General features: G+C 42.3%; 1 protein-coding gene across 1 annotated transcript; it reads right to left on the minus strand.

Moving 5' to 3' along the window:
- Positions 1 to 11,034: 11,034 nt before the first annotated feature.
- sall1a (spalt-like transcription factor 1a) lies at positions 11,035 to 22,994 on the minus strand. The gene is made up of 3 exons (XM_069690387.1): positions 22,738 to 22,994; positions 13,782 to 17,191; positions 11,035 to 12,748 (listed from the first exon to the last, which is right to left on the minus strand). Exons 1-3 carry the CDS (start codon positions 22,808 to 22,810, stop codon positions 12,308 to 12,310), a joined length of 3,924 nt encoding a protein of 1,307 aa, XP_069546488.1. The 5' UTR covers positions 22,811 to 22,994; the 3' UTR covers positions 11,035 to 12,307.
- Between the last annotated feature and the right edge of the window lie 4,910 nt (positions 22,995 to 27,904).

Raw genomic sequence — 27,904 nt, forward strand, 5'->3', positions numbered from 1 at the left:
ATCCCTGTTGTTCATCTTGTTTGAATCAAAATAAGGAGCGTCCACAGTGAGTGCCTCCTCCCATGTGGTATTGTCATGGTGGCAGAGCAGGGTTACCAGCAAACAACAGTCTTTTAACCATCAGTGGTCTAGCAGCCCTCCTTCACTGTCGAATTTAAAACGTTCCTTTCACCACATCTGCCCTATTTGTGCGGCCTTTTCTTCACCTGACTTGCTCAAGAGATTCGCTTTATCTTAAAGGTCATTTCATTCAACCGGGCAACAAACAGAAGTGAATATAACTGTCCCCAATCTTTCCTTCACAGAATTCATGCTTGAGTTGCCTCAAATAAAGAAGGTCCCTGCCAGCAAGAAGAAGGAGCTCACAATCTGGGCAGCTCTATAGAAAAGACCCCCTGTATCATACAGTCCCCCTTTACAACTCTACATTTCCATTTAATGACACCCTACATATTAACCCTGGTCAGCATCCAATTACACAGAATAAGTGAATTATCTGTGCCAGCATGCAATTTGAAAATGTTTTTCATGCAGTGCGGGTACGAGGGGGAACAGGGGGCCCTTTTTTTTTTCATCAATCCAGCGTTCATTAAAGTGTGAGCTTGTGAGTTATTTCGAATCCATTAACTCTAATTACAGGTGATTCCCAGCCCCTTTCTACACAGGACCACCGAGATTCCCTGTCATGGAGTGTTATACGGGTGTAGAGTGACACCAACACAACTGATTTGATGAGCTTTCCTCCCCCGGCCAGCACTCAACCAAACCAAACTGGTCAGGCAACCAACAGCGCTCCATTCATATTTAATTACAGCCCGCTAACATCGCTGGCGGATAACGTTACACCCGGCAAAAATGGAGGGAAGAGCTGCGATGAAATTTTAAAATGTACTGTGGAGGTTTATGTCTTGGTGGGTAACATGACAGAATTAGGATTTCTTATTTGCGACCCACAAAGACGATTTCTGATGATTTTATCCAAATCAGATGAAGAGAGTCAGCGAGGTCAGCGCCCGTCTCTCATTTAATGGCATGTAAATAACACCAGGTGGTGAATATTAAGTATCAAACGTGGGACAGAGCAGTCTGTGTCACATGACCAACCTCTGTGGGTATAAAGTCACTGCTGGCCTCCCAGGCGACAAGCTTGTATGTGCGCAATTGTGTGTGTGTGTGTGTGTGTGTGTGTGTGTGTGTGTGTGTGTGTGTGTGTGTGTGTGTGTGTGTGTGTGTGTGTGTGTGTGTGTGTGTGTGTGTGTGGATATAGGGGGGTTGAGTTAGCAGAGATGACCAGACCAGGTGAATGAGTCCAGCCAAGCCATGTCAAGAGGGTGAGCGCTGCTCTGTCCGGCACCACTGACTTGAGCTGTGGAAACACACAACAGCCACGTCTGTGCAGAGAGCAGTGAACCTGATACATGACAAGGGTTTCTTCATATGGATTTTGGCATAAGAAGCTAAATAAAAAAACAAAAATGGAAAAACATTTTCCATTTTTCCAGTTTCTCCAGATAAGTGGTCAAACTATGGCCGTGACACCATATTTCCAATGCAGCTAGAGTGAAAGTATCCAGAGTAAATATCTGGTATTTGTGTCGGTCTGATCAGCTCAGTGTGTCATTTGCGCTGATGTTAAAGCAATCACACCATCTGAGTCCGTCACAAAGACACAGATCCTTATTTTTCTGGGAAACTGTCAAACCTTCCACCTTTCTCCTTTTGTGGTGGCAGATTTTCTCCTGTAGTTTAGTCAAACTTAACAACAGACCAATTCATTCCCCAAAGAAATTGTTTTTTTATTATACATTCTAATGTGGGAGTTTGCATTGTGGACTGATAACAACTTTTTGAACAGTAGGCTATCCTTATTTTTTGTAATAGTGCTACTGTGTTGGGAGATGGTTGTCTATTTGAGTTATCCATGACAGATACTAAGATTGTGCCCTCTTTTACTTTCTACTCTTTCAATAAATTATTAACAATCTTTGTGAGAAACAAGTAGTCCAGATGCGTGAATAAGTTCCTTGTACACACACATGATAGCTGACTGACACCAGTCTTATGCTGCTATTCTTGCTCCTCTATCTGTGCAGGATAGACTGTCATTAAGAGTCAATATCATCAGCATGGAAATAAGACACGATACACTCACACACGATTCCCCCTCCATAGTAGATATACAGTAGGGGGGGGGTTCATTTACAGCTGAGAGCTGTAGCACGGATAAGAAACTAACTAACACACACATACGCACACACTCATAGTGCGTCATCGTCTCTTGGCACGCTGGCGCCTGTCACTCAGCGGGGTCCTGGAATATGCACCGGGGCCATCGACAGCCGTCTGTGTCAATGCCTGACAAACCTCAAGGCACCAGGCTGTAATTGGAACGACTGGCCTAATCCTCAGATCAAGACAGTCTCATTGACAACCTAAGCGGGCGGCAATCCCAACAGCTCCTTATTAGTGGAGCTGGCCCCTTCGCTGGGAGCACTGATGTCATCGCTGCCTGCCAAAAGACGCTTTCTTGGCCAAGCTAGGCATTTCAGAAAAATGCTCAACAATAGAAGTTTGATTTTATGATTTCTCTTCTCTTTCACACCTGAACCAGCAAAATGGTATTTACCTGTTTCAGTGTATTTTCTTTAGGTCTACATGTCATTAGATGGGCACATTTTTTTCCATTATGATCACAGTAGTGAGATTTCTCATTCAAATGAAGCTGAGTGCTTTACTCACTAAAAAAAAACTTAAAATTGATTGATTACTAAGAATAAAAATAAATCTGCAGACATCACCACAATTAACAACTTAAATTCATGGAAAAAGATGTTCTAATATTTAGCTGTAACCCAAACACTTTTAAAGAAAATGTGTCATAATTGTTTGTGGACAGAAGAAAATCCTCCTGATCCTTTAAACTAGGTTGCACTTCTTTAAAATAAATGTTTTGACATTGAGAATGTGCTTGTTTGCTTTTGTGCTTAGAGTGAGATAAGTATGAAGCTCCAGCCAGCTCCTGGTTAGCTTAACTTAACATTAAGACTGGAACTGAGGGACATGGCTCACCTAGCTCTGTCCAAAGGTAACAGCTTTGCATACAAGTGCTGCTAAAGAATGTATTATTTATTGATTGATTTGTTTGATTGTGTGTAATTTAAAAAAATAAAAAAAAAATTGATAAATGTTTCATTTAAGTTCTGAGAATCACTGAAATCGTTTATGGCACCCCATCTAAATGTTGTAGATATTTGCATATAGGATTCTGAATGCTGCCTCCACCACACTGTTTGTCTAGGGTTTGAACTTTTGAGACTTTACTTACATCCCTAACCATTGAATTTAGAGCAAAACAGACCAAAAGCTAGCATAGAAAAGAGAAACATCAGCTATGGCAGATAAACCCACCCAGACAAGACTCCTGCCTGCAGGACAGTGCAGTACATGCGAGGACTCACTCAGACTAACAGCTTGCATCACTTGGACCAAGCAGCCACCATATAGGTCCTTGTCTCAGTAGAAATAGCGACAGTGCTCTCTCAAAGTTGCCCTGTGTCCCTCTGCCTCACCTCCCAGTTGAGTAATCTGCTCTCTGATGGAGGCGAGCATGCAGCAGAGGTCTGCTCTGACACTTTCTTGGCAGAGCCACACAGCCTGGCTCCCAATCCCATTCTCAAAAGCCAAGATGCGCAAAATTCCCTGACACAGTGGGTTCATTTGTGCCTGCTGTCAATTTGAATATCAGAGGCTTTGACATAAACAGAGATATGCAGTATTAACACTCTGGCTATATCAAATTTTTTTGGACTGAATATCTTGCAGATAAGGTGTCACAACACTTTGAACGCAGCCTTGACAGACCAGTAAAAGAAAAATCAAGTGTAGTGCACATGTAGAGATTATTTACTCTCATACAATCGTTACTATTATGTTTCAATCATAATATGCTGCCAAAGCTGAAATGATTATATGATATTGCAATTAGTCACTTCAAGTCATTTCAAAGAACACAGTGTACTTTTCTTTCAAAGTGCTAAGTAGTCCTTGGCAAAACTTAAGAGCCATCAACTTCATGCAGAGCATGACATGAGTGTTTCTGTGTGTGTGTGCGTGTGTGTGTGCGTGTGTGTTCGTTGTTCCTGGCTTTTGTAAAGGCACCGGGAAGCTCGAGCCGTCCTCCCAGGCATGCCTGTGCAGTGTAACCAAGGCTGACTGGCTGACCTCAGACTGTGTGGGCCCTTTAGCAGAAGATGAAGGAGCTTTTTCATTGACACAGGAACAGGAGGTATCGCCTTCCCTTTGCAGCAGCACTCATTCATGCCAAACACAATGCGTTATTATTGGTTTTGAATTGAAATGTTAATTTTGGGAACTGGGCAACTGGGTCTGAGTGTTTTTTCCCTGCTCATTTCTCATTTTTCACTTGGCTGAGGTGGTCTGGTTCAACAGGGGGAGTTAATCCTCAACTCTCCTTGTGTTACAGCACCTTAGTTCAGCAAGGTAAAGGACTGAGGCTACAAATGCAACATGCTAGAACTTTTAACATTTCAGCTTAGGCTGGATGTTGAACAGCGCTCCTTCATACAAGAGATGAAAGGTTAGTGGTTAGAGGTGACTGTACCCTCAGAGCAGCCGCTATTGATCCCCAGGCCAAAGAGGAGAAACCCTGCTCTTCCAGGCCTGGTGGTGAGAGGCAGGCAGGTCAGCACTCTGCTGTACACCCTCACAGAAATGAGTGCATCAGCATGCCTGCCAGATCTATATGACGGGAATTAAACAGCATAATCAAATTGTTTGCACAACCATTTAGCATCTCATTCCCACGCTGCCCTGGGCCAAACTGACCACTGGAGACCGGCCATCCACAGCAGTAACAAAGTAGGGCAATAACTAACGGCGATTAAAGGAATATTGATGGCCTGTGACACGCAGTATCCTGAAAAATGCTATTTGGTCAAATAGCTGCAATAATTAAGTATATGAGGGTCAGTCAATTTTATCTGCTGCTTTTATTAGAATCGATTATTTAGTAAACTGGCCAAGCCTCAGAGAGCATTATTGCTGAGTGGGGTGTTGATTTCATAGCGCAGGTGCTTTGGCCAAGTTGCACAGTGGCAGCTCAAAGTGAAGAGGAAACACAGTGTTATAAATATTACTCATATAAGAACAAAAGATAAAGCAAAGGATAGATTCATAATATTGCCACTGTCACTGTAAAGCTTAAGAGGTTACTGTACGGACCTCGTTCTGTGATACCATAGCGCTGGAAATTACTTCACTCTGTTCATAATGTTCCTGATAGCTGAAACCTTTCTTACTTTTCCCAGAGAGGATAACAAACATACACTCCTGGTGTAAAATATTCTCATCACGGACTGATAAACATTAGCTGAGAGCAAAAATAATGAGTTTTGCCTGTGTAAGAAGACCTTGGTGCTGTTAATGTGATGCCGTGGTTAAAAATAAACTAGGCCATTTAGAGGCTTCTCTCCCTGTTGATTGATTAAACATTAACCTGCTGGATCTGGGATATTTCTTATTAATCACAGGTGGCACTGACTTAACTGAGCATGAGGAAGGCATGTATGCAAGAAGATCCATGCAAGCCGCGCATACACACAAACACACACACACACACACACACACACTTCCACGTGCGTGAAATCACATAATCAGAACATATGCCGTTTAGCAGATGCTTTAATCTGATGAGTGATGCATTTTTAGTGCTGGGTGACCAAGTGGGAGTCAAACATGTAGATCCGGTGGCGCAATTGAGTTATGCACACACCCACTAACACACACACACACACACACACACACACACACACACACACACACACACACACACACACACACACACACACACACACACACACACTTCACTATCAAACAGAACATTGTGGGAATTGCCATGACCTAATGCATTTCTTATCTTACATTTGATTACACATTTCACAGAGAAAACCACTTTCCTTTCGCCTACCACAAGATGTCCAATGAGAAAACCAACCTTGACTAAAGGAGTGAGCAGTTTTCAAAGTGGTGGGTGGAAGATCTGTGATCTCGGCCCAATAGATACAGCAGCCCCCAAAAAAACTATTAATGACAGTAAAACAGAGCAAATTTGAGACTTTGCTCATTTTCCCACAGTCAGTGACTGAGTAGAAGAACCTATCACACTCCAATAATGTCACTGAATATTCAGCCACTGTAGCAGGCCTGGGCTTTGATCTAGTGTTGATGTGGGTGGTCAGCATCCACAAGTACAACAGTCTTCAATTTGAGACTGGCAGAGCACCGAACCTGCCTCTGAAATAGCTACGTTTTTCTTGCTGTAACCCCGGGTAACTTTTTTGTGCCCGAGGAGCCTTTTATGAGAAAATTGACAAAGTAAATATCCTTTCAGCTGTTTCCCTGATGAATAATGTACACTGAGACTGATGGACTGCTTTAAAAAAAAAAAAAAAAAAAAAAAAAAAAAAAACTGCTTCAGGGTTGTCCCTGCACATCAGCTGTCATTGTGTGATGCGGGTGGCGGTCCTGGCGCGGGGGGCTTACGGCAGCACACAGGTGCCCTTTTCACTCCCAGGCCGAAAATGACAAATTCAATAAACTCAAGACATCTCTCCGGTGCACCTATGGAATCAAACACACCTGACAAGCAGCTGAAGGGCTTCTTCCTAGTCACTCTGACATCCCACCCTGACATCTCCTCAATATCAATATCTCATTCGATGGCCGCAGAATATCTCTCCATCTCACTAGCATGCTTTGACACTGTGAGAAGGAATGAGAATATGTGTCAGAGGTTGTGGGACTGGAGGTAAGATTGTGATGAGGAAACTGAATCTGTGAGATGACATTAACAGAGAGTGTCCCCAACTGTGTGTGTGTGTTTAAGCCCCCGAGCAGACAGGCCTGGCTTGGGTTACCAACCGTAATTCTGATGGTGAAAGGGCCACAATCAGCCTACTTAATCTCGAAGCTGTTCTTTAAAACCAAAGAAAGACGATCTGTCTCTATTCTACTGTACAAAACGAGGAAACATGTGATTCATCTTAAAATGGAAATGCACATTAAATTAAATTTGCCTTTAGGGGCGAGGAGGACAACCCGTGACTGCAGGTTTTCTGGGATAACAAAAAAGGTGCTTGTACTCCGTCAAAAAGAGCCAGTCTCATAAACCTATCCTGACCTCAAAGAACAAACCCTAAACATCAAATTTTAAAAGAATTAGCATCACAATGGGCTAAATGTCTCCCTTGTAGTAAAAGCCCAGTAAAACGGCCTCGCAATTTCAGTGGTGATGATAAACTGGGAGACGCAGATAGCGGGAGCACTGTGCGTGAGACAAACGCTCACTGTACATTCATTAGTATCCCTGAAGGTTCCCATCTGACGACGAGGGAAACGGAGCTCTGTGGCTGTTCTGGAAGCATGAGTGCCTTATTAAAGAACTCGAGTTTGGGGAGTCTGGTCCACGAAGAGCTCACGTTGGGGCTCCCACCTGTTTGTCTGGGCACTCCTTTGACACAATAGGTCATGAAATGCAATATGGGTCTGTGCCTCTCTTTCTCACCATACAAAAAGCAAGGAGCGGATGAACTGCAAGATAAATGACCTTGACATTTGGATAGTCTCCAGATTGCTGCGCCATAAAATAAACCATGCAAAGAAAAACTCCAAAGCCTCATAAGTCCAACGCAGAACTTTAGTGTCGAACAAACGGGAGCAGAGTGAAAAGAGAAATAAGTGTTGGGTTTTTCAGCAGATGGGTTTTTTCAAGAAGACTTTGATTGCACTTCTTTGATAATTGTGAAAGAGTACAGGCCTGCAATGTTTGTACCTACGATGAGGAGGTCTCGTCTTCCGAGCAGCTGTGCACACGCTACAGACAGCCTCCATTTTCCACAGGAAGCACGATGAGGAACCACAGGAAGATAAAAGCAGCATGAAACGGCTGGAGGAAAATGACAACACCAGTTAGACTTTTACAAACATACAAAAAAAGTACAAGTTCAGGTCAGATTGGGGAAATTAAAGGCAGAGAGATACTGCTAGATAACACTGACAGATAAAAGTACTTAAAACAGTGAGAAGCATATGACATGTGATGTGAAGGCTTTAGTTTTTTTTGTTTTTTTTTAAAAAAAGCTCCAAACTTAGAGGAGAAGAATATTTGAGATTTAAATTTTTTTTTTTATTTACACATTAATATGTGTAAAACAGGTATGTGTTTACAAGAAGCCTCAGAGGGGATTCATCACCTGATTGACAGTGTGGGCAGGTGTGGCGGCACATCCAGGGAAAGTGAACCATGGCTGGCTCACCATTGTTCTCGGTGGGTCTTTGATCTCCCAGCGGTAGGCCAGAACCTCAGTGGGGAGTCCAGGCCGGGCCCCAGGCTACGGTTTGTATCGACTCAGGAGGGCTGTCAGCACATGGCAGGAGATGTGGGAGGGGGGCCGCAGCTTCCCAAAGATCACCTCAGTGCAGCTTCATCTTAGCCTGAGCTCCACACTGAAGGATAGTGAATAGGAAGAGCAGAAAATAAACAGATTTTACTCCTGAATGTACTCAAGCTGAACAGTAAGAGTCAGAGAAGACTTGTTTGTTTCCTTCATTCTTAGTTTATTTTCCCCCTAATGGATTAGAATTAACAAACACACACACACACACACACACACACACACACACACACACACACACACACACACACACACACACACACACACACACACACACACACACACACACACACACACACACACACACACACACCAAATGACCACTTAAACTTACTGTCAGATATAGAGGCCAATTATTTTTTCTCAACCAATTTAGTTTAGAGTAACACATAATCCTTTACACACAGTTTGCATTATTCACTGAGAAAATGTAAAGAGTTAATTTCCATAAAAGCATTTCGTTTTATACGTTGTTTAAAATATTCAAATCCTTCAAAATAATTTATACAATTTTGCTACAATAAAGCAAAAATGAGCTGATCACTTTTCTAGAATTACAAAAATCTGTTGGCACAAGTTCAAACTCACTGCAAACAAATGATTTTATTTTTGTGCTGTGGCAGCTGAGCACACAGCTCTTACAGGAGGCCAACCCTTCAATGAACTTTCAAGTGTACAGTAAGTGGACGGGAGTGGCTAACAGCTAAAGAGAGTGATGTTTCTTTGCTGATGGTTCCCACTCTCTCCAGATGCTGCAGCAAAAGGCTCATTTGGCTCAAATGATGAAAAATAAATAACAGTAACACTGAAACAAAAACATTCGATGTAAAAAATAAATACAAATATGTAAGTATGTCTGTATGTTTATAAATTGATATTGTGGATATGGTAACCCTGAAAGCAAAGTCTCAGTGTTGCTGCGGAGCAGTGGACGAGACTCACAGCACCACAATTGTGACAGTGAGCAGGGCAGACTGGGACAGCCCCTCTTAGTCTGCAGCGATTGTGTTTCAGTGTGTTCACCCGGCTCTTCCTGTGGTGTGTTGTGGAGCAAAAAAGCCACTGCTGGGAGCCACAGTGGAAGAGATCAATTGTACACATTCCTGCCACCTGAGATTCAAGTGTTTCTGTAATACTGCACAGCTCAATCGATCCTCAAGCAAGGAGCCGAGAGGCAGGAGCCCGGTCCACGCTCAGTCGTGGTGGGATGACTCACAGAGATAAAGCATGTGTTTACTCCTGTATGTTTCTGCTCCCCACCTGTGAGCAGTCCACATGGAAAAAAAAAATACATCAGGGGTTTATCCAAAAACATACATATATTTTACATTCAGTTAATTCAGTCAAGGCTTAAACTGTTTTCCTTAAACATTACTGTAATTATGAGACTGTACTTGTTGGTAAATATGAATTATGTCATGTGTTGGAATAATCTTTTCTTAATAAATTAGCATAATCAAATTGAAACATTATACATTTAATAATAATAACAATAATAATAAATGTTATATATAAATATGATTTTAAATAATTAAGAAGGTATGTGGAGCAGTGGTATTTTTCTTTCTGTCCTTTGAAGGAATCTCTCAGAAAGCCGAAGTGCTGCACAAACAGAGCTCAGGGGAACAGATGTGACTGTTAAAAAGAAAACAGGCACTGTGGGCAAGGATCATTTAGCGTCGACGTCTTGAAATCTAAAACGTAAATATTGGGGATCTCGGCTCCGTGGAGAGGAGGGGAGAGCGCCGAGGATACTGGACATAAACGAACAGATCCTGTATTGCAGGATGTGCAACGATGTGTTAAATGAAATGCAGCTGTTGAAATCTAAAAAGGGGAAAAAATATTTCAGTTTGAATAATAATACAAAAAAAGCAAAGTAAACGCATTTAAAGCCGTCAAAAGATTTATCCGGTTAACGTGTGATTGTTTTGACAACTTCTTTTGGAGCTTCGAGGTAGGACATCGCATCTTTGGTCAAACGTGCATTTTCAAACAGAGAAAAATATCTTTAAAGGACATAAAATGCCGAGTGAACACCTAACACCGTAACAGTGCTAATGCTGAATTGTTCCTGTTTAACCATCTGCTCCAGACAAAATAATCTGTTTTCCCCGCTGAGATGTTTTTTTTTTTTTTCTTTTATTACGATCTCAAGTGAGTAAATAAATGGCAAGAGGGAACCTTTTCCTTTCCGCGTAAAAAGCCGTGAATCAACTTGATTCCCGAGGATTAGCCATTAATTGGTGATTTCAAGGACTGGCAACGGAAATTATGAGGTTAAAACTGCGATCATTTTAAATTAAGGCGCAGGGAAGCTCACTCCATCAGCGCCTGTATCCAAGCCTCCGTTTCTCTTTCAGCTGTTTGCCTCTGCACACAGACTCAAGCTGCACAGCTAATTACTCAAAATTAAGTGATTTTATTTTCTTCCTACGCTTCTATAAAAAATAAAAAAAAAAAAAAAAGATTCACCGTCTGCTGTGTAAAAAAAATATTTCAGGAAATGTAGTGATATGATTATAAAAAAAACGAGGGAATAAAAGCACACAAACACACAATGTTTCTTTTGGAAAACTGATGTATTTGATTATTAGAGTAAAGAATTACAGTATCTTAGTTGTTAGTAGGTATTAAAGTGTAGAGAAACTGGACCCATAAAGATCTTCCAACTTTCCAAGAAAGTGCATGTAACAGTCCGAAGGTTGTCAAACCCAATATATATTTATATTTATAAAAACACTATCATTTTTGTCCCCTGGCCGTGTTGGACTTCTCATGTGAGCTGTATGTACATTTTCTTGCGAGGGAGTTTGTATTTCCACATCTGATCGTATTTACAGAAGCTTCAACACAGAACTTTGCACTTGATGTCAGTGAGGATGCTGGGACATAGCAGCAACGTGGAAATCCAGCTGAGAAACTAAAGGTGAATCCTTCTTGTTTGATTGGCTGTCTCGGTTCCCAAAAAACCAGGAAACAGGCCAGACCGAATGTTCCCCTCTTTAAGTAACTGTCTTGCTCTCAACAACACCAAAATACGAGCAACAACAACCAAAAAAAAAAAACAACAACAACAAAAAGAGACTGAGGGAAAAAGAAATATGAAAGTAAACAAAAAGTAGAAAGTACAATACACATAGACTGTAACAACAAAACAAGTTAACACTAAATAAACCCTTGAAACGTAGCATACTTCAATGTTTTGTCTTCCTTAAATAAGATAAAAGGTAAATAACAATGGGAAAGAAAGGAACTACCACATCATATAGTGCCTTGCCTGAATTTCATTGTTTTGTCTCGATGACGGAAGGGGGAGGAGGGGGGGGGGGTATGAACACAGATGTTAGACCATCTACAGAAGATCAGTGTACATTATTTACAGCAAGTCTGTTTGCTTATTACAGGGCTAATGCATCACATGAACATAGACAGTTCGGTTATAGCTACTACAGACAGAAAATAACTTAATGCCAAGGTAAGGTTATCTAACCAGATACTCTAAGTTTCAAAAGCACATTTTTAAGCACCCATACATACCCATTCTGGCTTTAAAATAAACAAAACCTAACTGTTAATGCTTCCACTTGGTTTCAAGCAAGGTTATAATCACTAATAAATAAGCTCCTTAAAACTATAACATGTACATTGTACAAAAAAAGCAACTTGTCTTCACACTCGTGTCCGTAAAGATTCGATGGCGAGCAAAGCAGTTCAGTTGATTTTGTCCCTGTCTTGTTCTCTTCCTTCCTCTTCTTCTGTGTGTGTCTACATATGTGTACAGTATGCCTTGAGGCATCTTCATGTGTCTGTGCCCAACACTGAGGACATGCACTCTAATTGGTGACAATTTCTTTATTGTCTTCCATGAAGCGTGTGAAGCGGAAGTGGGCCCCGTTCTCCGTGTTGGCCATTTTCTCCAGACCAGCTAGAGCGGCGTTGGGCTCTGTGCTGTGTAGTCTGTCTAGGCTGCCGGTCAGGCCACCTATGGGAGAGCTACCCCCATTTCCCAGACCACCTGACATGGGTGGGAGGCCTCCATTCTGGATGACAGAGATTTCATTTGTCTTCATTGCCAGGCCATTGGAGAAGGCTGCAGCGTACTGGTTCCAGAAACTGGCCGGGTCCCCGTTACTCGCCCTCGATGCCATGTCCTTCTGGAAGATCTCGGGAAACTTGACTGGGTTGGTGCCCAGGAAGGCCATTGGCCCATCCACGGAGAGCCTGCGGCCACGTCTGGCGGGAGCGCTGTTCCACATGTGTGTGCCCATGTGAACCTACATAGACAGAGAGGGAGGAGAAAGACAAAGTAATGAGAGAGATGAAAATTAGTGATGTTTACAAACTTGGCCGCAAGAGCTGCACTTTAGATGATGCAATGGAAAAAATAATAATAATGCTTGACTGTGAATTAAAATAGCTTCACACCCTGAGCGCAGCAGATCGGTTAGCTGTCTATGCTGTGGTGTAAACATCTTATTTTGGCAAAACTGATACATGCTCTTTAATCTGAACTTTAATTCTCTCATCTCACCGGGGGACCATGGGGCTTGGGCTAAAATTGCACTGTCCAGTTTCATTGCTTCGGCCAGTATTACATGTGACATTTCACCTCTGCTTGTACCCTTTCTAAAACAAAGACAACATTTTCTTCCCTTTCATAATCTTTTAATCATTCATTAAAATAATTGTGTTTTAATGTATTTTATGTACAACCTTTTAAAGAAAAGTTGAGAGGCTTTTCTGTGTTTACTATAGCAAAGCTAGTTTAATTACAAACACATAACTGTGTAAGAACACAATCAAACAAGTATTCAACCTTTAAAAATTAAAAAAAATTAACATGTGTCCCAAACTCCTCTCTATGATTAAAGATTGACCCACTCAATAGTAATTGATATAATTTTATATAGTTCACATAATTATCCCAAGTTTCTGTAAATCAATGAGCCGATCCTTTTCTTAATGATTTAGGCCTGTGACATATTTCACAGGATCCGTTATGGAAAAATACAGACTGACCTAGTTTGATGATAATTAATTCTGTGCAAGGAATCACTCTTAGCTGATCATAGTCTGGAATTTCTCCCCAATGATCATATTAGTTGTATGATTCAGCTTTTCCACTACGGTAATTTTTCTCACAAAGCTGTTCCTTTCATTAATTATACAACATTACCACCTCTTGATGCCTGGTGCACTGACATGCCGTATAAAACTAAATAGCTGCCTCGAGACTCATTTTTCACCGACATTCTCACGCACAAACTTCCAGGAGACCAACAGTTTTCTGTGTGTTTCGACATTTACCTTGAGGTTTCCTTTGGTGGTGAAAGCCCGACCACAGATGCTGCAGGCAAAGGGCTTCTCCCCTGTGTGGGTTCTCTCGTGGATCTGCAGAGCGCTAGATGAGGAGAAACACTTGCCGCAGGCGTTGCAAAAGTGTTGCTTGGGCGTCCTGCGTGGCGGAGCTGCGGAGAGCACTGGGGAAGTGGAGGCAGATGATGTGACCAAGCTAGGGGGCACGTCCCTGTTCTCCGGGTGGAGGACATGTAGGAAGCCGTTGACCTCTGGCTTGTTAAGAGAGCCAACAGAGAGGAGGGAAGGGGTTGGGCTGGAGGACAGGCTGGTATTTGACGGCTCAAAGAGCTGTGAGGGCAGGTCTCTCATTTGATGGGTTAGCATGTGCTGCTTGAGGTTGCCCTTGGTGGAGAAACCTCTGTTGCAGGCCGTGCAAATAAATGGTCGTTCTTTGGTATGGCTTCGATAGTGAATGTCCAAGGCACTCTGACATGCAAAGGTCTTCCCACAGATGTCACAGGATGTGTTCTTGATGGTGCTACGCTCACGGAAGGGGAATATCATGCCCAGAGGGTCTTTTGAGGGATTGACGGATGTCAGGTCTAGGGCGCCAATGTTGGAGGGGTGAGAGTGCAAAAAGCTTGCACTGGTGTGGTCCAAGGAAAAGGCCCTCTGGTGCCTTTCTTCGAGGCTGGGGGATTTACGTAGTTGTGGCTGCATGCTAGTGGGGGATGGCGCCTGCATGGAGGAGGTAGATTCTGACACAGCTGGACTCCCGGCGCTTTGGCTTTCAACATCGCCTCCCAGAGATGAGGAGTCATTGGTTAGGCAATCCCCCTCAACGAAGCCATTTGCCGTTTCCCTCATTTGGCTGGCTTGGAGCTCCTCCATTTCAATGTTATGGGCAGTCTCTTGGCCATTCTTCTCTTGCCCCTCGTGGCCAGCCATTTCAGGGGGAGCTGGGGAGTTACACAGACTGTCATGGGAAGCATCAGCCGACCTGGGTGTGTCTGGCACACTACTATCTGGGCCCTCTTCCATTCCTTCAATGTTGTCATCAGAGAAGTTGTCCAGGTCATCAAAATTTCTCTCCTCAAATGAGCCAGTGTCAGAGGCCATGGACTCTGGATAACTGTCTGGCAGAGGGGTGTTGGGGATCTGCCCACCCATGTGCATGCGAATATGTTGCTGGAGGACCACAGCGTTTGTGAACTTCTTCTGACAAATAGGGCAGGAGTGTTGAACTCGAAGAGGCGGCATGGCCCTGTGAACGCTGTAGTGGGTCTTGAGATTTCCCTTGGTGGTAAACGCCCTGCCACAGATTTTACACTTGAAGGGCCTTTCCCCGGTGTGAGTGCGATAGTGCATTTTCAGAGCACTTTGGCAGCTCAGCACCCGGTGGCAGATGACACATTCATTTGGGTCTGTCACCTTCCTGTCAATGTTCTCCACTAGCTGCTGCAGCTTGGAAGTCTCTGACCCCTGGAGAGGATCCAGAATGCCTCCAAATGGGAACTTAGCCTTGAACTGATCAGACATAAGAGGCATGAGTGGGTTGGTCATCATGGGTGGGCTGTTAGATGTTGTATACTCAGCAGCACTCTCTGAGGCAGAGCTCACGTTTGTCATGAAGCCTGAGGAGTGGCTGCCTTCTTCAGTTTTTCCATTTGAGGTAGGCAAAGTTGCACCTTCACCCTCTTCAGACACTCCATCATTACTTTTAGCTGAAGGCTCAGCGGCACCTGAGTCACTCTTTGCAGTAACGGAAGGGCTAGTTATGGCTATTGAATGATCTTCCTTTTTGATGAAATGTGGCAGGCTCGGCATGGTTGGTGGCAACAACATGCCGACTGAGGACGTCAGTGTGGGCAACACTGGTTTGCTATCCAGCCAGCTGGTGACGGGTTTCTCAGGGGGCATGGACATACCGTATGGAATGCCGGTGCTTGTCGGTATGTTGTCTAAATGCTCAGGAACAGGGTAAGGGTTCATCTGGATATGTGGGTATTTTTCTTTATGACGCTGAAAATGCACCTTCAGGTTACCTCGAGTGGAGAAGCGGTTGCCACAGATATTACACTTGTATGGTCTCTCGCCAGTGTGGGAGCGCAGATGGATTTGCAAGGCACTGTCACTCCCAAACACCTTGCCACAAAACCTGCACTTGTGTTTGAAAAATGCCTCTTCAGAGCTGCTCTTGTGCTCAAAGGAAGTGACATTTGGTGGCTTGCCTTTCCTCTGCTGGGCCAAAGCTGCTAAAGAGTTGAGGTCCTCTACGGTGGTGCCAACACTGGGCAGCGAGCTGGAGAACATGGGGTTTCCAGGTGGGGGCTGAGGTAGAAGGGGATTCACTGCAGAGCTTAACAAGCTACCTATTCCAAATGCTGGCGTTGATGACTTAGCTAGTGAGGAGCTGCTTAGCTGAGAGTGTAGGCTACTCAAATGACCTGGCCTCTTGTCAGAGGACTGGGGTTTGACTGTTGATGGCCCCAGTGTGGTGATGCTCTGAGATGTCTCACTGCTGCTTGGGTTGGACTGAGGTAGCTGTGCTGCTGCAGCCAGCTGCTTGAGGCTGCTAATACTGGCTGACTGACTAGCCAGATTCTGCGCTAGGCCTGCGGCTGCAGCCAGCTGTTGGGAGAGATGTGAGCTGAGCGTGGTCAGCGGGCTGGCAGAAGGCCCCATTGTGCCTGGAGCAGAAGTTGGGGGTACTTGCATTTCCGGGGACTGGGAAGCCAGTAGCAGTATCTGATGGCGAATCTGCTCGATAAGCTGCAGCTGGTGGATCTGCTGCTGTTGTAGGGCTAAGAGCTGCTCCATTAGGGCTGGCACTGCCACCCTGGGGCCCCCACTGGACCGGGCCTCTTGGGAGAATTGGGCCACGGCCACTTTAGTGCTCTGCAGATTTTCAATTATGACATTGCTGTTGATCATGGAGAAGTTCCCCAGTTCAGTAAGGTTACTGAGCTGAGGTAGCGAGGCAGAGATAGCTGAAGTACCTACTGCGGGGCCAGAGGTGCCCCTGCCAGCATGGCTGCTGACTGTATTGATGGGGCTCCCGCTCTCTGTATGACTGCCCTCCTCTTCATGACCGCTGCTCACTCCGGAAACATCCACCTCCATAGATTCGTCTTTTTCAAGGGTATTAGGCTCCAAAAGGTCACTGCACTCTGTTTGATCAGTGTTATTCGCTGTGTCATTCATCTGGTCATCGGGATTATGGGGAGGAGACCCAGGCGAGAAAGTTCCTGCAGGGGATGCAGGATTTTCATTCACAATCAGAACTAACTGATTCTTAGTGCAATTCTTCTGGTGTTCCTCGAGATCTGATAGTTCAAAGAACTCAGCACAACATCTGCTACAGACATGGGCGTCTGACTCCTTGCAGGGGGGGTCCTCAGAGCAAAGTTCTGTGTCCCCTGAAAAAGAGGAAACAGAGGATTAGTGATTAGAAATGTTTTGCAGCTGAAGAAGCAGCTTTATCGCCTCAAATTCCATTGTTGTTAATCTTAAATTAATCAGTTTTACACTTATCCTTTTGATGTGTTCACAAAAACCACGATCGAAAGACAACAATAAGCTAACAGAAATGAGAAAAGGCCTTATTCAATGCGTCTGAAACATGATAAGAGGGGATACAAAATCAATGGAAACTACTCAAATATTGCTTAAAAGTGATCTTTGAAGATGTACATCTGGGTTTCATCAGTCCAGCCAAAGGTAATCATTTTCTCCAGATAATCCATCAAAATATAGAATAGAGTGAAGTGAGGACATTGGGTCCTAATGAAATTTCATAGAAAGGCATTGATTTCCTATATTCCATGGCCTTCAAAGTCTACTTGTCCACTCGGCGCAAATCAAGCATTTGAAGGACTTATTAGACTTTCAATTTGCTGTCAACTTTGCTCATTTTCAGCCAACTATGGGCATCTTGGACAGGTTATCTATGTCAGTAAACTAATTTGTATCCACTCAGCCTGCAATCACAGTGAGACATGAACAACAGAGCCTGTGGCACCCAGACTGCTGCATGCACACACTAAACACAACAAAGCAAAACAAAGGGGAAAAATTAAAGAATTTTAAAGTGAAGCGTGACTATTTTTATACTTCTGATATAAATTATTTTCCAGAGTTAAAATAAAGAATAGAATAAAAAATGAAAACAATTCAAAAAATACATTTAATTCTGAAGTTACTGCACTTTTCTTTTATGATTGTGAATATATTTTGACCCCAAAATACCACCAACCACAGAAAAAGGCAGTCATCAGTAAATTATTCTGGGAAAAAAGCAATGGAAAAAAGACAGGTTTCAACAAATAGCTTAGTTAAAACTACAGAGCAGGGCGGCACAGCAGAAAGCATGCATCACAAACTTGCCAAGACTGAGAAACTGGACACACCAGCTCACAGAACAGGCGATACAGACACAGCAACTTATCCTGCTACTCAGATAAAAATTCAAAAGTAATGAGCACCTTTCAAATGCACGCAGAAACAGCTTTTCAAATTTTCCATTTTAATAAACAGGACTAGTCAGGGAGTGAAAAGGCAGGACGACACCCAGCCCCCGGAGCCACTGCTGTGCTCCAGGCTTTCCTTATTCACTTCCCTCTTTGTCACACTAAAATCTCGCTATTTAACATACAAGTTGATTTACAAATTGCATTTCTCTATGAATCCCTTTCATTGTTGCTCTGGCCCCTCTACACTTTCATCAGGGCCAAGAATTCATTTGCAAATGAAACCCAGAGAAGTGCAGCCCTGCCCCACAGAGAGACAGGATGCCTTCCCATTGTTCACGCAGCATGGGAGCGGCGGGGATCGTCGGCACAGCCTGGCCCTGCTCATCTCAGTCGACTCAAAGCAGATCCTGTTTAATTCAGGGATTATCTCCCTCAATGTTTCTCCGCTCAGAGACATCAGATAACGCAAAGTTGCCATGACAGTAAACCCTGGCCCTCACACCACCAAACCATGCAAACAGGGAAGACTCAACTTTAATGATAACTTTTCATGTTAAATCCCACCCCTTCCACCCACCCGCCTACCTACACCCCGAGCGTTAATTTTGAAAAAATGTGTTTGATTCATAGTGTGAGAAATGTGAAGATTAAACAAACACCTTTTCTCAAGGCTGACTGTACACAAATTAGTGTGAAGAAAATATAATGATATGACACTGAGTGGGAAGAAAATAGAATAAACAAATAGGGGGGGGGGGAAATAACTTTTGTCTGACAAACTTCTGGAAGATGCATAATTAACCATAAATAAATTATGTGCATTTGCACCTACATTTGTGTAAGCATGTTGGAGTCTGTACCGAGCAAAGGAAAAAATACACTACACACTATGCATATGCCAAATGGAAAACAGCACTGTCCACTGAAATTGAATTTATTTAAATCACACACATCCTTGATAAATGGACTAAGTGCGCTAAATTAATTGAATTAAATGTCCTGACAAATATTATTTTATGTATGCCACATTTTTAAAAATCCTACAAAGATTTTAAATAATGTTTAACATGAAAAAATGCAATTCATAAAACAACCACTACAATATAAGAAGACTGAAAAAAATATAGCAATTAAAGATGACATTTATTCCTACCCAAAACTGTGCATTTCTATATTATCCATTAAGAAGCTGGAGCAAAGCCTTTTTATCACAATTGTGCAATGCATCAGTAAACGGTCTCCTCTTCCACAACTCTACTACAAGTTTGAAAAGTGAGAGAAGAAAATGATAATAATGCTTTGACAGATGCAACACAGAAGAATGATTTCATCAAAACTTCAAGGTTTACACAGCTACAGATTTGATCTTTTAACTCTGCAACACTACATCTTACTTTACTTGATGAGCAAAAAAAAGGATGAAAACTGAATCAGTGCATGACTACAAATCCACTGTCCACAGAAGACTAGTATAGCAAACAGCACAGATGCTAGCATTAGGCTTAATTCCCAAAATAGCAAGGATTAACTTCGAATTAAAATTAAGATAAAGTCAAGCTGGTATGAAGAAGGAGTCTGTAAAACTTCTATAGAATCTCTATCAAAAGCACAATGTAAGTAGTGCGCAGGGCTAAAGGGCGTCAGGAAAAGACAAAGAGCAAGAGGACAGAGCCTCGAAGAGATTGACCAAAGTCTGAATATGAGAGACAAGAAAGCGAGGATTAGTTGGAAAAAGTTGACGGAGAGCTTTGAGAGATCCTACATTATTTTTTCGCGGGGGGCCTCTGTGAGCCTCTTGACACTTGTAACTTCAGGAAGGTTTCTGCTCACATCGTCTCCAGCCCTCAGGACTCATCCCACTGAACACTAGATGGGGATCCACTAAAGCTGCTGTGGTCCAGGACAAGACTCAAATCTCAGAAGCTCTGCCCCGGTGACATGGTTAAAGCTTTAGGGGAGGGAAAGAAAGAAAGAAAAAAAAAAAAAAAAAAAAAAAGGCAACGCATGTCCTTCAGGCTACACCTAAGACTCACACCACATAAACACTGGCAAAATGACAAGCAACTGCACTGTGTGTTTGCAGGGAAAAACAGTGCGAAGGGGGCTGCCCTGCCAATCTCCCCTCTAGGGGGGCCACTCTGATAGGGCGTAAGGGGATGGTCACAACATTGATAAGGCCTCACAGTCACACACACACTTAAATAAAAAGCCGAGGCCTTGCTGGGCCGCCTGCAGCTCCGATCAGCACGGTCAATGGCGAGGCAGAGAGGAACACACTAGGCCCTGAACTCTGATCACCTCCACACAGAGGGACACTGGCAAAGGTTAAAACAGCTCAACATCCCACCCTCTGTAGCTCTCACTCCGACCTCCCAGTAACTGCGGCCCTCAGCATCACTGATATTCAGCCCCAAACACAATGACTTTCTGTTTCACTTCCGGCTACCACAACTGACCAGCAGCACATATATTATGTGCACATCCTCAGCAAAATACCCCCCAACTGAAACACAACATTCCCCCTTCCTCTTATAATTACACACATGAAACCTGCTCACTGTTTTAAGGTATAGGATAATATTGGACATAATTGGGAAATTTTACATGCTGCAGTCTGCCAGGATTAGTGACAAAAGTGACTCTTCACTATTCTTTGTTTATTAGATTTAAAGGAAAATGCAGAAAAAAACAGCAGTCAGAAATTAACTAGGTTCTGCATTAATCATCAAGTTCCTAAAAATCACGTGAAACGGGCGGAAAATACGGTTTGTATGCTTGACTTTGTCCTGAAAGAAATAAGTGTTTATTTCAAATGAGCTGCTGTTCAGGCTGGACTAAACACAGTGTGGCGTTCAGAATATTTACATTGCATTTCTAAACCTAATCCAACAAGTTCAGACAACGGCAAAAAAATATGTATTTGATTTATATATATATATATTTTTATCTTTGCTATATGAAATACATTTTTACAAAATAAAATTATCAAAATATAAATGTTTTAGATTCGATCAGATTGCATGACAGAACAAAGTTAAGCCTCCCTTAAATTAAACAACATTTCCGGAAATTGAATTAAATAAAAATATGTATTGGCTATTTCTTTGGACAAAAGTCCTTCACAGAAAACTCGGTCAACAAAAATACATGTCGCAACGCAACGTCCTGTAACGAAATTCAGGCGCTGATCGTGTCACCCTACAATCTTATCAGACCTTAGTTTTATTTAAGTTTTCCTTTGTGCGTTGAATGTTCTCTTTTCGACAAAATGAGAAACAGTTTACGATGAATTGAAACTTTACAGGCTTTTGCTGGCCTTTGAGACTCAGAGCTCCAGTGCACAGTGCTGGATTTGCACTGCTCGAGCCACTTTGTACAAACTCATCTCATATTTTAAGCACAACGCTGCTGTTTAAAGCAAAACATTAACGACAAAAATATATTACCGGGAATATGTATCAAACCAAGGTGATCGACGATCATTGCATGGAAGATTTTACAACCAAAAAGCAAGTCAAATTTAGTCTACTTTATCAGTGTTGATTTTGGTCGGGAAAACTGTCCTTTACTTTACTTTTTTTTTTACTTTTTTTTTTTAAATAACAGACATCGAGTGTGTATTTGTGTGTGCATGTCTCAGAGTGAGTAACACTGCACTTCGTGCTGCTATTTGTGGAAAAAGTGTAAAGGATGATTAAACTAAAGAGATCGCTTCAGGATCTGGGAGAGATGTTTGTTCTTTTACGCTCTTTAGAGCAGTTTGTCCTTCTTTCATCCAAACTACAGCAATAAAGCGCACGATCGTGCAAACAAGCCAAGACTTACTGAAACTAATTTTAACAAAAGAGGGGAAAACACTGAAAGACTAAAACACTCAAAAGGGAGGGATTTCTGTGTCCAGGACCCGACAAAAGTTCACTGATTCCAGGCTGGAGCGACAGGGTGGTCCATGTCGACGCACCGACACCGACCGCTTAGGGCAGGGAAGCCTCGGAGAGGACCGAAAACTACACCGGTTACTGATTACAGGAGAGTTGCTACGTAAGTCTAAAATCACGATTTAAAAATAAAGCTAGGACTAAAAAGTTGTGAAACTTTTAACGCACAAAATAAAGCGCAGATGTGAAGAAAAAAAACCACCCTATCCTTTTGTAATTGCCTTTAACGTATTTATCTTATTTCCACAATACCAATAATTTAGTCTTTAGTGCAGAAAAAATATGAAAGTGATTCTAAATTCTTGTTTGCGCCTGAATAAGTTGGATTTAAGTAAATCCTCGGCATGAAGTTTTGTGAAAAGTCGTATACACACTTTCATCACGAAGGCGATAGAATTTGCAAAGAAAGAAAAAACTAAGAGTAGGCTGTAAAGCTCAATTCAAAGTCTCAAATCTAACGGGCAGATTTGTCCACAGACTTCATAAAACACCCCCAAAAAGTGTGATAAATTCACGGTGCTTGCATAAAAAAAGCGATATGTAACTTGGACTCACCATTGTGCTCCGATAAAGGCAGATGAGGGTCGGATTGGAAGTGTTGCGGCTTCGCTTGTTTCCTCCGCGACATGCTGGCTGGCACATCAGCAGGCAAAGAATAAAAAAAATGACTACAAAACCTTCTCAAAAATTACGTAAATCGAGCCCATCCACCGCGCATGTGCCCCGTTATGATTATCAATAATGCTCTGCGATTAATCATACGGGGGGCTTCTTTGAAAGGCGATTGGCACCTCGCCAGCCCCCCCCCCCCCCCCCCCTATTCAAATGAAGTCTCTTTAATCAATTAGCTCCTGATTTGCTGGGGACTCTTGTCTCTCTCTCAGCTCCCACCCAATGAGTTGATCCGTATGGGGAAGAAAGGCTGGGTTTTCCAAACTACCTTTAGATACGGTTTAACCCCTTCTGTTAGCCAAGTCAAAGCTTATCTTGACTACTACAGGGGGATGTCAGCGTTTTGAGTCCATGCCTGCGACAGTATCTTTCAATCTTTCACATTGATCTGGCAAAGATCACAGTTTTTCTTCTCTTTTTTTCTCCTGTAGATGAGGACGCTCACAACTCAAACCTCCGCGATCTCCAAACAACTTTCTTCTCTCCACAACTCGGTAGTCCGTCCTCCGCTCTTGCATTAAGATCGTTGTAATTCAGCTCTTGTTGTGCTGCACACCGACACCTACTCTCTGAAGAGTTTCAAGCGAGGCTCCCGGTGTGTTAAAACGCAGCGTCGCGCGAGCATGTTCCGTGCGTAAATGGCACCGGTTCGCGTTCCCAAAAGTCCAGAGTGTGATCCGACATCCCAATCAGTATCATTTGATTATTATTAGCAGAAAGGGGGGTTACTTACTAACACGTTTTCATCACACACTGCGTTCCGCGAATAAACAAACTTTGAGGGCCCGTGCGGCACTGGGACAAATGTGGAGCCCGGCCCATCGAGGATCTGATTGGTCACCGGGCTATTCAGTCACGCTACCATTCACCTCCTCCCTCCCTTCCCCTCTCCCCTCCTGCTCAGTTTCTCTCTCTCTCTCTTTCTCTCTCTCTCTCTGGTTGCGCGCAGCAGATCCAAACGCTTTGTGCGCGTCGGGATGATCAGTGGTAAAGACAGCGGAGAGACAGGAGTCTGTTCATCTGACCGGGGATAAATAAAGCTTTTAATTTCTTCCCGAAACATTTAGTTTTTTTTAAGCGAGTGCCTCCGCACACTCACGGCATGTGGACTCATCTGCATTTCACATAATGCATTTAAATATTAGAAAAAAAACCTTGCCTTAATATCGTCGTCATCCATTTGGTTGTTTATATAGTAAAAATGACTGCATGATGTCCTGATCAAAACTTGGATGTTGGATGTTCTGTTCGCCTGTTGATACGTTTTAATTCATCTCCATTTTTTTAAGGCAGTGACAATTATTCAATATAATGCTGCTGCTAACTGCAAAGCCAATTAAACAATGTCTTCACCAAACCTGTAAATAAGTTACAAACCCTGCAAACAGAAATCTCCATTATTATTATTATTATTATTATTATTATTATTATTATTGCCCTGAATAATGCCCCAACAAGAGTCCGCCTTCAGTTGGGATGTTTTAAGAGGGCAAGAGGTCCCAGAGGAGCTTCATGTGAGCGCTGAGTCGAGTAGATTTATTACCTGAAAAAGATAAACGAAGCTCTCAGTCGGGCTGATTTTGAGAAATGAAGATAATAATGTTACTATAGGTGATGCCTCGGATGCCATTATTTTTCACTGAATATTTAAAGAGCAGCTGCAGGCTAGATGGATCTGGTCCTCTCTTGTGTCAGCTATCTTTTAGTTTCGACTAGCCTTACTATTTACTTATTCATGAAAAAAGGAAAGAGCAGGGAAAAAAAAATCAAATACCTCTGATGGCCCAGAGTGATCTGCTTTATCAATGCGTTATGCCAAATAATTAAACAATACATATATTTTTAAACTGTACATATATTTCTGGAGTGTTGATAGATGTGTGAGCTGTCTAAAAATCTGCCAACCAAATCGAAATGTAAGCTGTGACTAACAATCTCAAACAGCAAATTATCATTAATAGGGGAAAACATGTACATGTGCGCGCGCCGTTAAAAAGCCCATGCAATTATATGCAGCAAAGTTGAAATTGCTGGGAGAGGAAAAAGGGGTCCGCAATATTGTAATGTCCCGGGCGGGAAAATCAATTGCCAGTTAATTGATGTGAGTGTTGGTGTGAGATTGTAAACAGGGTGATTTGCAGCCCAGCCGAGCGGGAGACATTTTAAATAGGATTCACTCGGGACGGTGAGGATACAGTGTTAACAGTCATGGGCTGAATGACACAGACGGACACAGTTTGAGGACCCAACAGTCATAACTCAAAGCCAGTGCCTACAAAAGTTTTAAACTCTAACTTAAAAGATGCTTTTAGACACGTTTGGCTTGATTTATTTTTGATGAAAAAATATAATTTATAATATTCAGCAGAGAATTCATTGTAAAAGTGAACAGCTTTGTTTCTTGAAAGTGGGAAAAGGAGGGTAAAAATAATATGGTCAATATATTTATTATTTAAATATCACTTATTATAATCATATATATTTATAATAGCAACAAATATGAATGTATATTTTCATGTAAGCTAAATTATTTTATTATTAGTGGATGTAATAATAGGCCAACTGTTAAATTAAATAGGCTCATGAACCAACCAGTTGCTTTTTGTCAATGTGATATTTTCAGACTAAAGTGACAGAAGCCTTTGGCGCATTAAACGTGCGCAGTTGTCTGTTATGCGCAATCAATGCAGTGCGCACCGAGAAGGTCCGCCCGGATGCCATCATTCACTATTATCACTGACACGTCATGATTGATCATATAGCTGAGAATCACTGCGCGTTTGAGCGCATAATGTGATAGTTAAAGCGGGGAATCTCCCAAACCGGAGCCGGTGTTGATCCTCAGCCGGTGTATTTCTAACCAGAGACCCTCTTTTTTCTGTGTGACACCGTATTCAACACGTGGTGGGTTTCTATTCACGGTCCTGCTCCCTGCTCGACGCGATGCCTAAAGAATTACAACTAGCTGGATCAGGCCTCCATCTAGGTCAGCTGCGCGCGCGCGCGCGCGCGCGTGTGTGTGTGATAACAGAAGCTCGAGTGGCAAAACTTAGTGGTTTAAGGTTTACAAGGATGCAAAGACTCATCACTCAGAAAGGGACGATCAGTTCAACGAGACTGCTGGAAGTTGTGTCATTATTACACCTCATAATTATTTAATAGGTTTGATTAAGATGTCAGCAGCTAAAGAGGAGCTACAATTTAAGACCTGCTTTTTGAAAACCATGTTGTAGCTGTAAAAATAAGAGAGGCCTCATTAAAAAGATTAAAAAAAAATATGCAGCTTTATTAAATATGTTTTAATCAATAAATATCAAATAATTTTAATGTCAGACTAAAAGCACATTCTTCCTAAGTTTTGATGAACAGTAACTGCTATTGACCCCCATCCCTTCCGAAACAAATATCAAGAAGTCCATGGCCTTATTAATGGCATGCTGACGTCTTTCAAAAGGATTAGGAGCTTGATTAGAGGGATTGTTGTAAGCTGGCCGCATGCTCAAAGACATAAAGAAATAAGCACACATTTTCCTTCTATCAAGTCACACACACACACACACACACACACACACACACACACACACACACACACACACACACACACACACACACACACACACACACACACACACACACACACACACACACACACTGTATGACTCTTAAAAGCGCAGCTTTATTTAAAGTGTCCAACTGAAACAATTTACATGGAAAATAATCGGAGTGGATTTAAACGTTTAAAATGACTTTTAAAGTAGAACTACATCTACTGAACCACTTTTGTTTTTAAATTTAAATCATATCTATAATCAGTCATTTTACAGGACTTTTCAACACAAATGTTTAAATAGGCTCATAATAAAGCTTCACAAAGACAAACACTGCAACAGAAACTATTAATACATGTGTTTGTAGTAGAAAGTGAAATTACTTTGTCTTCCACACCATCAGAATGCAACATTTAGAGCTCTGTTGTGCCACTAAAGAAATCCTATTGAAAAATCACTTGCATTAAAATTCAGTACCTGCAGCAGCAGAGAATAGCCTCCATTAATTAAGAGATCAAACCCTCTCCATTGTCCTCCAGCAGCCCTGCCACCACTTGTCCCACAGATTGTCTCCCCCCATTGTGCCCCCTGACAACTTCCTGCAGCATCGCCCGATATCAATGGGCCGTGTTTGTTTTTACATGATCTCAGCTGCAGCTACAGACACCCACTCTCAGGCCCATCTTGTCTCAGGGAAAACAAGCAAACATTCAAGGGTGTCGCAGAGGTGCTGGAGGTCACTGGCTCATCACACACACCCTGCATGTCCAACGGTGTGTGTGAGAGTCTGGTACAGTCATTGTGACAAACAAACGCACACACACTGCCCACTCTGGGTGATTGTCTGTGTGTATCAGCTGGAGCTGCTCAGGTACAAGTGTACAAGTGTTAAGAGATGTGTGCCAAAGGATCCCTGACAAAGAGCCTCGACCTCCCAGTTATTAGTGAGAGAAGCTGACTGGTGTAACTGGAAACCAGATACCACAGGCGGAGAGCACTCAAACACTAATCCACATCCACATCCTGTTGTACAGTTTGCAAAAACGGGCAAACTTTTCTTTTTGCAAAAGTATATATGTATATACAATTAATAACAATGAATAATTTATTGTAATCTCAACAGATAATATAATTTGCTCTCCTCTTATTGTGAAAATACTCGTATTAATCAGCCTTTTGAATGTGTGAAACATAAAAACAAATTCATTATGCACTTAAATTTGAAACTGAACAATTATTAATAAAATGTATTCTATAAATAAATGATGTTTATAATATACCGTTTTTGAGTAAATATAGCTACAGCTTTAAATCTGTAAGTAAGTTAATTAACTTAATGCCTGTTTCTCATTATCGTGCACTCAACTTTTTTCTGAACAGATACTCTCAGTCACAGAGATGCAGTCATCAAATCCTTCAATTGTTATGATACAGATTCTCCTGATTGTATCTGATTAAACATGCTCGCTTGAGTTGCATTAACGAGAAACACCACGGTGCTG

The sequence above is a fragment of the Brachyistius frenatus genome, unplaced genomic scaffold (genome assembly GCF_029030835.1).
Source record: "Brachyistius frenatus isolate BFR_SWC_R1_liver_20210118 unplaced genomic scaffold, ASM2903083v1 Contig_9, whole genome shotgun sequence".
Taxonomy (NCBI): domain Eukaryota; kingdom Metazoa; phylum Chordata; class Actinopteri; family Embiotocidae; genus Brachyistius; species Brachyistius frenatus.